Source organism: Bison bison, unplaced genomic scaffold, assembly GCF_000754665.1.
Source record: "Bison bison bison isolate TAMUID 2011002044 unplaced genomic scaffold, Bison_UMD1.0 scf7180017864495, whole genome shotgun sequence".
NCBI classification, from domain to species: domain Eukaryota; kingdom Metazoa; phylum Chordata; class Mammalia; order Artiodactyla; family Bovidae; genus Bison; species Bison bison.
Window position 1 is genome coordinate 12833151 of NW_011495054.1, and position 15829 is coordinate 12848979.

General features: G+C 52.4%; 1 protein-coding gene across 1 annotated transcript in view; it reads left to right on the top strand.

The window, feature by feature from the left end:
• Positions 1-5167: 5167 nt before the first annotated feature.
• Positions 5168-15829, top strand: part of TCN2 (transcobalamin II) — a 16370-nt gene continuing 5708 nt past the window's right edge. Inside the window, exons 1-8 of the mRNA XM_010828778.1 lie at positions 5168-5707; positions 8990-9182; positions 9909-10078; positions 12729-12890; positions 14027-14199; positions 14323-14509; positions 14561-14566; positions 15708-15714. Coding sequence (XP_010827080.1) covers positions 5644-5707; positions 8990-9182; positions 9909-10078; positions 12729-12890; positions 14027-14199; positions 14323-14509; positions 14561-14566; positions 15708-15714 — 962 coding nt within the window. The 5' untranslated portion in view covers positions 5168-5643. The remainder of the gene's footprint in view (positions 5708-8989; positions 9183-9908; positions 10079-12728; positions 12891-14026; positions 14200-14322; positions 14510-14560; positions 14567-15707; positions 15715-15829) is intronic.

The following is a 15829-nucleotide window of genomic DNA, read 5'->3' on the forward strand; positions in this document are numbered from 1 at the left end:
GGGACTATACAGTCCATGGAATTCTCCAGGCCAGAATACTGGAGTAGGTAGCCTATCCCTTCTCCAGGGGATCTTCCCAACCCAGGAATCGAATCGGGGTCTCCTGCATTGCAGGAGGATTCTTTACCAATGGAGCTATCAGGGAAGACCTGGTTATAGTCTGCTGCTGCTGCTGCTAAGTCGCTTCACTTGTGTCCGACTCTGTGCGACCCCATAGACGGCAGCCCACCAGGCTCCTCCATCCATGGGATTTTCCAGGCAAGAGTACTGGAGTGGGGTGCCATTGCCTTCTCCCATAGTCTAACATCACTTTATTTTTTTGTTCAAAATATTCCAGCTTTGGCCACTAGGGGGCCCTTTCTGTTTGCTTTTGTATCTTTTTGACATTATCCCTGTGTGTGTGTGTGTGCGCGCGCGCGCGCGCGCGAGTGCATGCACTTCCTTACCTTCTAGCTTTATAAGATGCACCAGACTCATCTTGCATATTTCTTGTCCTAGTCCTGGTGTCAGCCATACTAGGGGAAGTGAAAGTGAAAGTGAGTGCAAGTCGCTCAGTCATTCCAACTCTTTGCAACCCTATGGACTATACAGTCCATGGAATTCTCCAGGCCAGAATACTGGAGTAGGTAGCCTTTCCCTTCTCCAGGGGATCTTCCCAACCCAGGGATCGAACCCAGGTCTCCCGCATTGCAGGTGGATTCTTTACCAGCTGAGCTATCAGGGAAGACCTGGTTATAGTCTAACATCACTTTATTTTATCGTTCAAAATATTCCAACCTGGAATCAGCCTGGTTCCTTTTATATACCAGGGGAACTTGGTTTCTTTAATTGGAGAATGGTTGCTACTGCTAAGTCACTTCAGTTGTGTTCGACTCTGTGCGACCGCGTAGACAGCAGCCCATCAGGCTCCCGCGTCCCTGGGATTCTCCAGGCAAGAACACTAGAGTGGGTTGCCATTTTTATAAACCAAAACCTAGGCACTTGGTAATCTTATTGCCACTGTGGCATCTTTGCTTCTAGACCCTCTCAGCTGACAGAGCAAAACGTTATGTTCGTGTATACTGTTTTGCTGTGTACACATGTGCTTGTCACTAGCTCTGGATGCAACCATCTACGTCTGTATTAAGCTAACCCTGAACTCATACTGATGTAACCACCTCTAACCCATCACCACACGGATCATCCCAGCCTCCTCCCTGTGCTTATCTGTAAACCCCTCTCCAACATTGAAAAACCAGCCGTTTCCCTGCAGTCTGCCGTACATTTAATTGTTCAATTCTAGTACATATGTCCACTAGCCTCCTGAGAAACCTGTATGCAGGTCAAGAAGCAACAGTTCAAACTGGACATGGAACAACGGACTGGTTCCAGATTGGAAAAGAAGTACGTCAAAGCTGTATATTGTCACCCTGCCTATTTAACTTATATGCAGAGTACATCATGTGAAATGCCAGGCTGGATGAAGCACAAGCTGAAATCAAGATTGCTGGGAGAAACATCAATAACCTCAGATATGCAGATGACACCACCCTTATGGCAGAAAGCGAAGAGGAACTAAAGAGTCTCTTAATGAAAGTGAAAGAGGAGAGTGGAAAAAGCTGGCTTAAAACTCAACATTCAAAAAACAAAGATCATGGCATCCAGTCCCATCAATTCATGGCAAATAGATGGGGAAACAGTGGAAACTGTGAGAAACTTTATTTTCTTGGGCTCCAAAATCACTGCAGATGGTGATGCAACCCCAAAACTAAAAGATGCTTGCTCTTAGCAAGAAAAGCTATGACCAACCTAGACAGCATATTAAAAAGCAGAGACATTACTTTGCCAGCAAAGGCCCATCTAGTCAAAGCTATGGTTTTTCCAGTAGTCATGTATGGATGTAAGAGTTGGACCATAAAGAAAGTTGAGCACCAAAGAATTGATGCTTTTGAACTGTGGTGTTGGGGAAGACTCCTGAGAGTCCCTTGGACTGCAAGGAGATCCAACCAGTCCATCCTAAAGGAAATCAGTCCTGAATATTCATTGGAAGGACTGATGTTGAAGCTGAAACTCCAATACTTTGGCCACCTGATGAGAAGAACTGACTCATTGGAAAAGACCCTGATGCTGGGAAAGATTGAAGACGGGAGGAGAAGGGGACGAAAGAGGATGAGCTTGTTGGATGGCATCACCAGCTCAATGGACATGAGTTTGAACAAGCTCTGGGAGGTGGTGAAGGACAGGGAAGCCTGGCATGCTGCGGTCCATGGGGTTGCAAAGAGTCGGACGTGGCTGAGCTCCTGGACAGCAGCAACAGCAGTGTCTACTAGCAGCGGAGTTATCAATCCTTGCCCTCGTGATGCAGTGCCTATGTGCGGGTCCGTTTACCTTATTCTTACAGACCTCGCTCGCTATAGAGGTTTCCGAAGACAGCACTCTCTCCGCCACGCTTTTTGAAATATTTACTTATTTATTCGGCTGTCCAGGTCTTGGTTGTGGCACAGGGCGTCTTTGATCTTCACTGTGGCAATGCGGGGTCTTCAGTTGCAGCATGCAAACTCCTAGTTGTGACGTGTGGGATCTAGTTCCCTGACCAGGGATGGGACCCGGGCCTCCTGCATTGGGAGCAGGGTCTTAGCCACTGGACTGCCTCCTCTATCTCCTTCTTCTCCCTTAACATGTTTTCTAATTTTTTGTGCAACCCACATGTGTTACTTACATCATTTTTATAATTTAAGATTAATTATGAACATCTTTCTACGTTAAATGGGCTCTAAGATTTTAATGTGAAGGTGAGGATGTTAGTTGCTCAGTCGTGTCCGATTCTGCGACTCCATAGACTGTAGCCCGCCAGGCTCCTCTGTCCATAGATTCTCTAGGCAAGAGTACTGGAGCCATTTCCTTCTCCAGGGGGTCTTCCCAACTCACTTTTAATTACGAGAATGGATATCCCGTATGTGACCATACAGTCATGCATTTGTTATATTCATTCTCCTCGTGCCACCGTCATGCATATATTTTTTCACCATTTTTTTTTAAATTGAAGTATAGTTGACGTACAATGTCGTATAAGTTTCAGGGGTACAACATAGTGATTCAAAAATTTTAAAGGCTGTACTCCATGTTTAGTTCTGACAAAATACTGGCTGTATTCCCTGTGCTGTGCAATGTTTCCTGGTTCATAGATACAATGTAACTTTCTTTCCCTGTTGGATTCCTTCTTAGGCTGTGTCCTAGCCCAGTCATTCTGAGACCACTAAGAAGGCTTTAGCCTGACAGAATCAGCTCAATTGATCCACTGAGATGAGGTGGAGGAACTGTGGGGGTCTGACCACACAAAGAGAAAGGTTATTACAGGATTTGGGTGAAGGGTTGGGTTAGGTAAAATGTAAACCAAACAGTATTTTTAGTTTTAATTGTTTTGGCCACATGCATTCGGGATCTTAGTTGCCTAACCAGGGATGGAACCCGCACCCCAAGCGAGGAGTTTTAACCACTGGACTGCCAGGGAAGTCCCAATCAAGCAGTATTTTGGTGGGTTTAACACAGCGCAGGGCTGCATGAGAAGGGTCAGCTTGAGGTCTGGACAGCAAAGTATGCTGTTTACCTGAAAACTACAAAGTTGAGGCAGGCAGGGACTGCTGAGTCCGGAAAATACATACTGGAGCAGCTTCCCTTGCCAAAGGGACTTGGCGCCTCCGATACTGTCTTTCTTACTAACAATTTCAAACAGCAAATTACTGATGGTTTGTGATTTTAGGGGGAAAAAGAAATCCCGGTAAAAAAAGTAATAGTCACTCAAACAGCATGGTTACTGGGACACTTTACAGCTGTGATGTGACCTTGGGAGAAGTGATGCTTCCTGTTTATATCGCAGCTGGCTGTGTCTGTGCCTGCCTGATGCCCAGACACGCAAACTTTTACCTGCCCGTTCCAAGCCAGTGTTTACTTTCTCGGCTTGTTGCTGTTGTTTAGTCGCTCAGTTGTGTCCAACTCTTTTGCGACCCCATGGACTGTAGCCCCCCAGGCTTCTTTTGTCCATGGGATTCTCCAGGCAAGAGTACTGGAGTGGGTTGCTATTCCCTTCTCCAGGGGATCTTCCCTACCTAGGGATCAAACCCATGTCTCCTGCATTGACAGGTAGATTATTTACCCCTGAGCCACCTGGGAAGCCACGTTCCCAGCTCCAGACCCCCCAGGCAGAAGTCCTGAACCAAACGATTATCATTTCCTTTTTCACTTCCCCTGACCGCATTACCTAAAACATTCCACCCCCAGTCAGTCGGTCTATTTCTACTATTTATGGAAATGCACCCCCTCCCCGGCTAGTCACCAGCGGCACCTTCAAGTTCTCAGGGGGCGGAGGTGGTGACTCTCCCAAGGAAGCCGCTTCTCACAGAGGCTGCTGTGTGGAGATGGCAGGAGACAGAATCATTGCCGAGGGTTGGGGAGCCGGGCAGCCCTGTCCCAGACCATGACCGCTCTGTTGCCCCCAGAGTTCCAAGGTCCCCCTGGAAGTCTGAACCCGAGGGGCTGCAGGAGAGCTTCACCCTGATGGGCAACACCCAGCCTCCTTGCACCAGACAGTCTAATTCTGTATTTGCAAAGTACTTCCGTGAACAGATGCACATATCTGTATTTATTTATGTCTGTATTTATTGGCTTGTGAGAAGTCAGGCACAAAACCAGATTATCTTGAAAAAATACCATGGCAATTACCCATAAAATGATTGCAGAAAAAAATTGTATTTGCAAGTGATTAAAGATGTTTTAAGGTCTAAGGTTGAGCTGGAAGGGAGCTTAATTAGAATGGTCTCCTCCAACCCTTTTGACTCACACAAGAGAAACCATTTCAGACTCAGAGAGGCCAAGGTAACACAGCACCTCCAGAGCTAACTCTTGGACACAGATTCTTCTGTGGGGCTTGGTGGACGGGGAAGCCTTTGTTCTCTCTTCTCCTCGCAGAGACTATTTCTAGGTGACTTTCCTAGTCCTTGCAAGTGGCCCTGCTAACCGTGGCTTCGTGTGTCTAACGATTAAATCTCGCTCCCTAAATTGCTTTGTTTTGTCTCCCGGGAGGCGCCCATCTTTCCGGTTGGTTGAGAAAACTGGGCGGTCTGGTCCGGGTCCCGTGGCCGCGCCCCCTCTGAGCAGGCGGGCAGAGAACAGCTGACTGCTCACGTGACTGTCCCAGCTCCCAGTCCCGTTCTCCTGTCCCAGGCCGGGGTGGGCAGTTTCAGGGGCTCCTTCTGGGAGGGGTAGCAGGTAGGCACCCTAGCCTACCGTGTCTACCGAGGGCATACAGACAGGCGTGGCTGGACAGACTCAGCAGTCAGACGTTCTGCACCCCCATCCAGGGCTCTTCGGGCGGCGGGGAAAGTGTGGCTGGCCGCACTCGCCCCTGCCCCCGCCTCCAGGAAGGCCCGCGCTGCTCTGCCCTTCCTTCCCCTGTTCTTTGGCCTCCCCTTCCCCTCAGCTACAGACCTTTTCCCTTTTCCCTCTGCTGACGTAGCAGTGTGCTACCGGGCGTGGAGGGATTAATCAGTGACAGGAAGCTGCCTCTTTCGGAGCAGTGACCACTGTGGTCAGGAGAGCCTCTCTCTACCCGGCCAGCCCTAGGAACCTGTCCCGCTCCCCGCCTGCTGTCCACCCCTTGCTCCTGCCATGGGGCACCTCGGGGCCCTCCTCTTCCTGCTGGGGGGCCTGGGAGCGCTAGCCAACATCTGCGGTGAGTAACTGGATCTAACCTGGAGAGAGGACCATCTTGTCCCAGCCCCTCATTATACAAGGGGAGAAACCAAGGCTCGGATGTGTGTTTGGGGGGTGACTTAGCCGCCCCTCGGGGCTCCCACGGCAGTTTGGACTTCCCTGAACCTCAACGCGTTTAGCGCGCTGTGTTGAGATGAACTCTACGTCTGACTTGCTACCAGACAAGATCGCTTCCATGACATCAGTCATTTGTTGATTATTCATTCAGTAAATGTTGACCGAGCCTTCGCTATGCCAAGTGTGGGACTAGGCTTTGGAGAAAAAACAGGGAGCAAGAAAGGGGTCCCAGCCCTGCCCCAGCTAGATAGAGCTTCCGTTCTAGTGAAAGGGACAGTGGTCAAGAGGCGAGTCAGTGCTGGGCTTGGGGGCTGTGGCCAAAGGAAGCCCCCGGCCTGGAGGGAGAGAGCTGGGTGCCGCCAATTCAGGGAGAAAGGGTGGGATTTCCGAGGACCAGGAGGCGATGCAGGAACTGAGACCCAAAGGAGGAAAAGGCGCTGGTGGCGGCGAGGAGAGGAGTGTGGGGGGCAGGGGGGGCCACCCCAGACAGAGGGAAAGTGAGCAGGTGGAGACCCGGGGTGTGAGGACGCCAAGGCATTAGCTTTGCATTCCACATCCAGGGGCCTGCCTGCTCCCCCGGGGGCCTCTCAGGGCCTGTCTGGGAGTCAGAGCACACAGGCTCAGGGCTGCTGACGCCCTGGAGCCCCGCAGGAAACAGAGGCAGGAAGGGAGGCACCCAGCAGCAGGATCTCTTGTGACTCATGGAGAAACCGAGAGGCAGGCTCACTTGTGTCCAGGTGACAGATGAAGCGGTCAAGGGTCATAGGGACCAGGTGACCTGCCTGCCCAAGGCACCTTGGCTTTCCAGGACTTGGCTGGAACTCGGTTCTGAGAACTCCAGGTCAGGGTCTTCCTCTGGCACCAGGAGTCTCTGACCTCTCAAGCCCTTGGCTCTTGGTTCCTGTCCAGACAGTCCCCAGGGGTGACCCAGGACCCTCTGTTGGGTATGAGCCTTTCAACAATTCATCCATAGGCTTGACCCCTTTAGAGTGCTGGGCTGGGTTTGGGGGTACAGCCCACTGCTGCCAGGCCATTTAGTCGCCCCCAGTCTCATTCCCTCACTCGTAAAAGGGGTTGAGAATGCTCCCCGGCCTTCTTCCTGGTGTGATGCAAGCATTTCTGCTCTGCCAGCTTCAAGCCCCGTGTGGTTGTGAATATGACAGGGATGCCAGCACCAGCTCCTGCATGGAATTCCCATTGTCAGAGCCAGTCCTCAGCTGGCAGAGCTGGGTGGCCCTGTGAACCCCAGGCCCAGAGGGCAGCGCGCTCACCCAGGCTCACTTTTATTGCCTCGGGGGAATCTGCCCGGCTCCTTCCTGCTGAGACTGAATCGGGTTTACCTGCCTCTCTTTAGAGCACCAGCTTGTCTTCCTGTCTCTCTAATCCCAGAGCTGACTCACCCGCTGGAGGTTGGAGCCCTGGCTTGGGGCAGGGGCTCCCTCTCCGGTTTGAAGAAGAGGGAGAGGAAAAGAGAACTGTGGAAGGACCAATAGACAGACAGACTGGCTGAAAAATGGAGAGAACGAGATAGATCCAGAGAGAAAGAGAGAGAAATTCCTATAGAAATGGCGGTGGACACACAGAAAGCCACAGAGAAAGAGCAAGGAAAAGAGAAGTACCCTCCCCTCAAGTTCCTTTGCTCCATTCTTGGGGGTGGGGGCTGGTTGGGGGTAGCTGCCCAGCAGCTGGAATCCCCACTGCAATTAGGAGGAAAGAAAGTGAAAGTCACTCTGTTATGTCCAACTCTGTGACGTCATGGACTATACAGTCCATGGAATTCTCCAGGCAAGAATACTGGAGTGGGTTGCCATTCCCTTCCTCCAGGGGATCTTCCTGACCCAGGGATGGAACCCGGGTCTCCTGCATTGCAGGCAGATGCTTTACCATCTGAGCCACCATTAACCAATTAGGAGGAAGTAGCTGGCAAAAGTCCAAGGCCACCTGCTCAGCCCAGGTCCCGTCCCCGAGGGAGGCCGGCTCCTGTCTGCTGGACTGGGAAATACCCCTGAGGCTTCTGCTTCCCTTGTGGGTGAATCCCGAAGCACACAGATAAATGGCTGCAGACAATGACGATGGCTTTCCAGCAGTTTAGCTCCCGATCTCAGGTCCTTCTCACCTAAACTCAGTTGGCAGGAAAAGCATTATTCTGAGACCTGCCCCCGAGGAAGTTCACCAGACCGCCCCAGTGAGCCAGCGGGCAGCCTGCAGTGTTATTTTTTTTTTTTGTAATCGGAATAGAGTTGATGTACAATGTTGTGTTAATTTCTGCTGTACAGCGAAGTTAATGAGTTATGTGTATACCTATGTCCACTTTTTTTTAAAGACTTTTTTTCCCATATAGATCATTACAGACTGTTGAGTAAAGTTCCCTGTGCTATACAGTAAGTCCTTACTTAGTTATCTGTTTTATATATATATAGACAGAGTAGTATGTACATGGGCTTCCCTGGTGGCTCAGATGGTAAAGAATCTGCCTGCAATGCACGAGACTTGGGTGAGATCCCTGGGTCAGGAAGATCCCCTAGAGAAGGGAATGGCAACCCGCTCCAGTATTCTTGCCTGGAGGATCCCAGGGACAGAGGAGCCTGGCGGGCTACAGTCCATGGGGTTGCAAAGAGGTGGACACGACTGAGTGACTAACGTTTTCACTTTTTCAGTGTGTGCATGTCAGTCCCAATCTTGCAGTTTATCCCTCTCTCCCCTTTTCCCCACGGTAACTTTCGTTTTGTTTTCTACATCTGTGAGTCTATGTTTTGAAAACTGGATCTGTAACCTGTTCCCGCGTGGGCCGAAGTTTCCGTAAATGGGTGGGACACGCCCACAGCTTTGAACTTCTGTTTTCTCTTTGCTCCCAGCACCTACATCGCAGGCAGGGCTGGCGCGAGGACCAAGGCGGGTGGGGCGCGGTGCCTGGGGAACCACCCGTTGCTTGGCCAGTCTCTGATGGGCAGAGTGGCTGTCTGGTACCCGCTTCTGCCCTGGGCCCACCACCTCTTTCCTGGCCCACTCCAGCCACTCTTTCAGGATACTGGCTGCCTCTTGTTACAACCAGACTCCCCCATACCAGTCAGGTGTGTGGCCGGTGGCCATAAAGGTGGGGATGTTTATTCCCTGGAAAATACCTCGATAAGGTGCTGCTGTGGCCTCGCCCTGCCCCCTCACTTGGCCTCTTCTCTTTCCTAAGAGATAACCGAGGTGGACAGCACGCTGGTGGAGAGGCTGGGCCAGCGCCTCTTGCCCTGGATGGACCGGCTCTCCCCGGAGCAGCTGAACCCCAGTATCTACGTGGGCCTGCGCCTCTCAAGCCTGCAGGCTGGGGCCAAGGAGGCCCACTACCTGCACAGCCTCAAGCTCAGCTACCAGCAGAGCCTCCTGAGGTCCGGCCATGCTCTCTCCTCCTTTCTCCGGGGCGGCCCCTCATCCTAGGAGGCAGGAGACCCGCGCTCCGGTCTGGGCCTGTCTCTGCTTTGTTGGGAGACCTTAGGGCAAGTTTCACCTCCTCTGGGCCTCTCTCCATCTGTGGAGTGGGGTTGATCTGACCGGATTGGAGATCCCAATCCAGGGCCCTTGTGCGGCCTTTGTACCGCCCTCTGCCCGACTGAGGCAGACATCACTAATCCATGGCCGCACTCTTTCACACTGAGCCCAGCGGCAGCATCGGACTATCTGCGCTCCCTTTCCAGGGGCTATTAAGGGGGGAGGGGCTTGTCCTGAGGTCCAGCTTGGGAGTTTGAATGAGGGGTGAAGGGTCAGGACCGTCAGAGAGCGTCTCCTGCTTGGGAAGTGGACGCAGGGCGAGGAGAGGAAGAAAGGGAGGCTGCAGGGGAAGCGTGGCCACAATGGGGGGGGCAGACAGGTCACTTGGACTCAAGAGCTCTCAGAGTTTGCCTTTGAGTTCAACTTGTCATTTTTATGAAATATGTGTGATGTACACCTCACAACTTACATCGCTGACTATATCTGCTTCTGGCAGGTCTCAGAAACTTTCCAACCACTAGGATTTTTTTTTTCCAGTTTGTCATATTGGCAGGGAGAGTGCCCCAAGGCAGGCTCACCGGGAAGGCCCTTTCTCACAAAAGTGTTGTTCCCTGGCTTGGTCCTAGGCCTGCCTCCAACAAGGATGACAATGACTCCGAGGCCAAGCCCTCTATGGGCCAGCTGGCCCTCTACCTGCTGGCTCTCCGGGCCAACTGCGAGTTCATCGGAGGCCGCAAGGGGGACAGGCTGGTCTCCCAGCTGAAGCGGTTCCTGGAGGACGAGAAGAGGGCCATCGGTGAGGAGGCGCGGGCTGCCAGGGACAGGGAGGGCGCATCGGACAGCATCATGGAACGTGCACATCAGCGCTTTGGGTTTTCTCCTCAAGCCTCTTTCCTGCCCTCCGCTCTGCCTGTCTTGATATTTATCGAGGCTTGGGCCTGCTCCAGGGGGAATCCTTAATCAAGCCTTTCCTGCATCCTGCATGCATTCTGTTGGCAAGTCCTGCTGCTCAGCCACCAAGCTTGGTCTGATTATCCTCCTCTGGACAACTGCCCAGCCTCCTTACTCCTTAGCCTCCCTCTGCTTCCTCTCCTGCCTCCTGACTCAACCCGGCCCACACAGAGTGAGCACTTAGAGTATAAACCTAGGAACTGCCCCAGCAGCCCAGCGGTTAAAACTCCACTTTCCAATAGAGGAGGCGTGTACTCACTGCAGATGGTGACTGCAGCCATGAAATTAAAAGACGCTTACTCCTTGGAAGGAAAGTTATGACCAACCTAGCCAGCATATTAAAATGCAGAGACATTACTTTGTCAACAAAGGTCCATCTAGTCAAGGCTATGGTTTTTCTAGTAGTCATGTATGGATGTGAGAGTTGGACTGTGAAGAAGGCTGAGTGCCAAAGAATTGATGCTTTTGAACTGTGGTGTTGGAGAAGACTTGAGAGTCCCATGGACTGCAAGGAGATCCAACCAGCCCATCCTAAAGGAGATCAGTCCTGGGTGTTCATTGGAAGGACTGATGCTGAAGCTGAAACTTCAATACTTTGGCCACCTCATGTGAAGAGTTGACTCATTGGAAAAGACCCTGATGCTGGGAGGGATTGGGGGCAGGAGGAGGATGAGATGGCTGGATGGCATCACCAACTCAATAGACATGAGTTTGGGTAAACTGCGGGAGTTGGTGATGGACAGGGAGGCCTGGCGTGCTGCGATTCATGGGGTCGCAAAGAGTCGGACACGACTGAGCGACTGAATTGAACTGAACTGAGGAACTATGTTCTCACATACCACGAGGTGCGGCCAAAAAAAAATTTTTTTTAATAAAATAAATATACATTTGATCCTGTTAGTGCTGCGTAAACCCTGCAGGAGCTGCTCGCTGCTGTGCTCACAGCCCTCAAGCTCAGTCTGTCTGCCTATTTCTCCTCTGCAGCCCCTGCCCAGCCACTTGTCCGCCCCTCTGTGGGCTCTGGTCACCCCGGCCATATCTCTCAGCTCACCTTGCAAACCAGGGTCTTGACAGATCCAGGGAACCCCCTATCTGGAAGGTTTCCTTCCGCTTCTAGCTCACTCCTGTGGGCCTCTGCCTCCCTCCCTCCCTCCCCTGGGTCACTGCCTCAGAGAGAATCCTGCCCCGGCTCCCCAGCTATTCAGAGACCTCTGTTATTCAGCCCCTTGGACCTCAGTACACGATTCAGTTATAATCATGGTCTCATGAGCATGGCAGCCAGCCCTCTCAGCGGCTCAGAATTCACAGGGAGAATTCAGGTGGGAGAGCAATTGCATATCCCTGAGGCAGAGGCGAGGTTGTGCCCACACCTCACCAGCAGAGGGCAGCACTCAGCATTTCCTCCCTCCCCAGGCAGACCCCACCCCACTGCAGTTCAGTTCAGTTGCTCAGTCGTGTCCCACTCTTTGTGACCCAATGGACTGCAGCACACCAGGCTTCCCTGTCCATCAACAACTCCTGGAGTTTAGTCAAACTCATGTCCATTGGGTCGGTGATGCCATCTAATCATCTCATTCTCTGTCTTTCCCTTCTCCTCCCGCCTTCAATCTTTCCCAGCATCAGGGTCTTTTCCAGTGAGTCAGTCCTTCGCATCAGGTGGCCAAAGTGTTGGAGTTTCAGCTTCAGCATCAGTCCTTCCAATGAATATTCAGGACTGATCTCCTTTAGGATGGACTGGTTGGATCTCCTTGCAGTCCAAGGGTCTTCTCCAACACCACAGTTCAAAAGCATAAGTTCTTCGGTGCTCAGCTTTCTTTATAGAAACCACCACAACCCCCAGGGAAATCTTCTCTCCTATGGCTTCTAGGAAAAACTGCCACACCAGATTTCTACTTGGACACCTAAAAAGTTAAAGTGGCTTGATAAACAACACAGGCTGATTTTTTCCCTAAAGAAGCAGCAATTGATCTCACCTAGACTTGTTATTCCCCTGCTTCTGGGGGCCCAGGGAGAAGGCAAACTTTTGTTCGGAAAACGAGAACAGCCAGCCGCATACTGACATGTCGCTGCCTGGGCTGGGTTTGAGCAAGTCCTCAGCTAGCACTGGCTGCACTGTGCTTGGCCTGTCATCACCATTCACACCTCCGGGCACAGTGCCTGACACTCAGTGGTGTCTCAGCAAGTATGAGTCAAGCGGGTGAAGAAAAGAAGGGTCCCTGATAGCTCAGTTGATAAAGAATCCGCTCGCAATGCAGGAGACCCCGGTTCGATCCCTGGGTTGGGAAGATCCATGGAAAAGGGAAAGCCTGCCCACTCCAGTATTCTGGCCTGGAGAATTCCATGGAGGGTATAGTCTATGGGGTTGCAAAGAGTTGGACACGACTGAGCGACTTTCACTTTCACCACCCAAAGGAGGGTGTCAGGGTGCTGGCAGGCGGCTGGTTGCTGGGAGGGGCAAGCGTGACGCTCCCACCCCCTGGTTTTTTTGCTCCCAGGGCACAACCACCAGGGCCACCCCCGCACCAGCTACTACCAGTACAGCCTGGGCATCCTGGCCCTGTGTGTCCACCAGAAGCGAGTCCACGACAGTGTGGTGGGCAAGCTCCTGTACGCCGTGGAACACAAACCGCATCTCCTGCAGGACCACGTCTCTGTGGGTGAGTGGGCTGCACCCTGAAGGCCAGGCTGGCGCCCCTGCAGGCCCTGGCCCCAGGCTCACCTTTCCTTGGGACCCCTCCTCTCGGGTCCATTAGGAGGCGGAATGAGGGCTCACTGTGGTGCAGGGTCTGTGAGTCAACTCTCCTCCCCCCATCCTCCACCACACTGTTACTGCAGGGCACCCCGGGCAGCTCAGCTGGCCTTTCTAGCTCAGCTTCTCTGGTAAAATAACCCCCGCAGCAGCATCTCAGTAAGAGATGTCTGGTTTTTTTAAATTAATTAATTTTAATTGGAGACTATTTACAATATTGTAGTGGGTTTTGCCATACATTGACATGAATCAGCCATGGGTGTACATGTGTCCCCATCCTGAATCCCCTTCCCACCTCCCTCCCCAATCCATCCCTCAGGGTTGTCCCAGTGCACCGGCCCTGAGCGCCCTGCCTCATGCAAGGAGATGTCTAATAAGTAAAGGATATAGCATGGCGCCCAGCATGGAGAAAGTGCTAGACACACAGCTATGATGTTCTCATCGAATAATCTGGGAAGGGACAAAACAACCAAAAATGAACCAGGAGGCCTGAGACCTGGATTCCAGATCTGCTTCCTTCCTGTGTGATGTGGGTCTCCAGGGCCCTCTCTTGCCCTGATGCATCTCCCACTAACAGGGGACAGAGTTAAGCAGGGTCAGCCCAGGGAAGGACCTCGGGGTAATGGGCAGCCCCGGGAGGGCTGGAGGAAGGGGAGCAATAGGGTCAGAGCAGCATTTTAAAGTTTCCACCAGCTAGGGGGAACAACTCAGCCCAGTCTGCCCAGTTCCCAGGATGGCAAACTGGGATGGTCAGTCACTGGATAGAGGTCAGTGAGAGAGACTGGGGGAGGGAGGGTCAAGAGGACCTTATCCTACACCACTCGCTTGCAAACCTGCCTGCACTTTAGAATTACCAGGGGAGTTTTTTTGTTTGTTCATTTGTGGTTTTTTGTTTTTTGGGGGTGGGGGGGGCCATACCACACAGCTTTTGGAAACTTCGTTTCCCCAACCACGAAATTAAAAGATGCTTGCTCCTTGGAAGAAAAGCTATGACAAACCTAGGCAGTGTATGAAAAAGCAAAGACATCACTTTGTCCCCTGTAGACACCATGGCCATGGCAGGCATGGCCTTCTCCTGTCTGGAGCTGTCCAACCTCAACCCCAAGCAGAGAAACCGGATCAACCTGGCCCTCAAGAGAGTGCAAGAGAAGATCCTGAAGGCCCAGACCCCAGAGGGCTACTTCGGGAATGTCTATAGCACCCCTCTGGCTTTGCAGGTGGGGAAGAGACTCCGGGGCCATGCTCTACCCTAGTGGCTGGAGGGAAGTGGACCAGCCAGGGGCTGGAAGACCCGGCCCCTCTGACCCCCCTCCTCCTTCTCTTCCCCATTCTGTCCCCAGTTGCTGATGGGCTCCCTCAGGCCCTCGGTGGAGCTGGGCACAGCCTGCCTTAAAGCCAAGGCTGCTCTGCAGGCCAGCCTACAGCACAAGACCTTCCAGAACCCTCTCATAATCTCTCAGCTGCTGCCTGTCCTGAACCAGAAGAGCTATGTGGATCTCATCTCCCCAGACTGCCAGGCTCCAAGAGGTAGCTGGCTTTTCATAAAAGCCCCACTCTTTTCAATCTGCATTGAAGTCGCCCTGTCCCAGTGGGGGTGGGGGGGATCTTGCTCCATCTTGATTTGCTGAGTCAGCAGGGGTTTGCAGGTGTGCGTGGGACACACCTGCAGCTAGGATGCCTTCACAGGTTCTAGACGCTCAGTATGGGGAGGGAGACCCCAAACGGTGAGCTCTGGGCCTGCTGTGACTCTTCAGCCCCTTATGTGATGCCCAGTACAGAAATGTTTGAATGAATGAATGAATGGATGGATGGATGGATGGATGGATGAATAGATGGATGGATGGATGGGTGCATAGATGGATGGATGGGTGGGTGGATGGATGGGTGAATAGATGGATGGAGGGATGGATGGGTGGATGGATGGGTGAATAGATGGATGGATGGATGGATAGATGGGTGAATGGATGGATGGATGAATAGATGGATGGATGAATAGATGAATGGATGGATGGGTGCATAGATGGATGGATGGGTGAATAGATGGATGGATGGATGGATGGGTGAATGGATGGATGGATTAATAGATAGATGGATGGATGGATGAATAGATGGATGGATGGATGGATGACTAGATGGATGGATGGGTGGATGAATAGATGGATGGATGGATGGATGAATAGATGGATAGATGGATGAATAGATGGGTGGATGGATGGATGGGGAGAGACATTAGCTCCCCAGCTAACATTTTGATTAGCTCCCATACCTCATAATGACTCCCTGAATTATGAAGTTAGCTGCCTGAATCAGGGCTTCATCTGAGGGAGGAACTAGGGTTGGTGGGTGGGATTTGCCAGTGGAGAAGAGAGGCGGAAGGCAGAGTGGGGAGGGGGCATCAAGGGCAAAGTCTCAGAGGCGTACAGTCTGGAATTGAGGGGAGGGTCTCACTGCAGCGTGGGGTCTGGGAGGATGAGCTGGAGTGGCAGGAAGGCAGGAGGATGAAAAGGAGGGGATCCCTCAGAAGTAACGGAGGATGACATGAACAGATGTATGTTCTAGTTAACAACCCCCGGGGCTGCTAGGGGGGCAGGTAGGTGGGAGGGGGACACTGGAGCAGAGAAACCAGTGAGGGGCCTGAGCTTGGGTGGTGGGGGATGTGGGAGCTGAGGGGCTGGGGAGGCTGGGAAAGCAGCTGGATGGTATTGGTGGTGGTATTGACGGGGAGGGGACCCAGGGGAAGGAGGAGGTCCCAGTGGGCTGCAGTGTCTTCCTGGAAAGAAAGGAGGACTAAAGCCTGGCCCCCTACCCTCAAAGTGGCTGCCCCTTCCCCTCTCCCCGGCTCCGCCC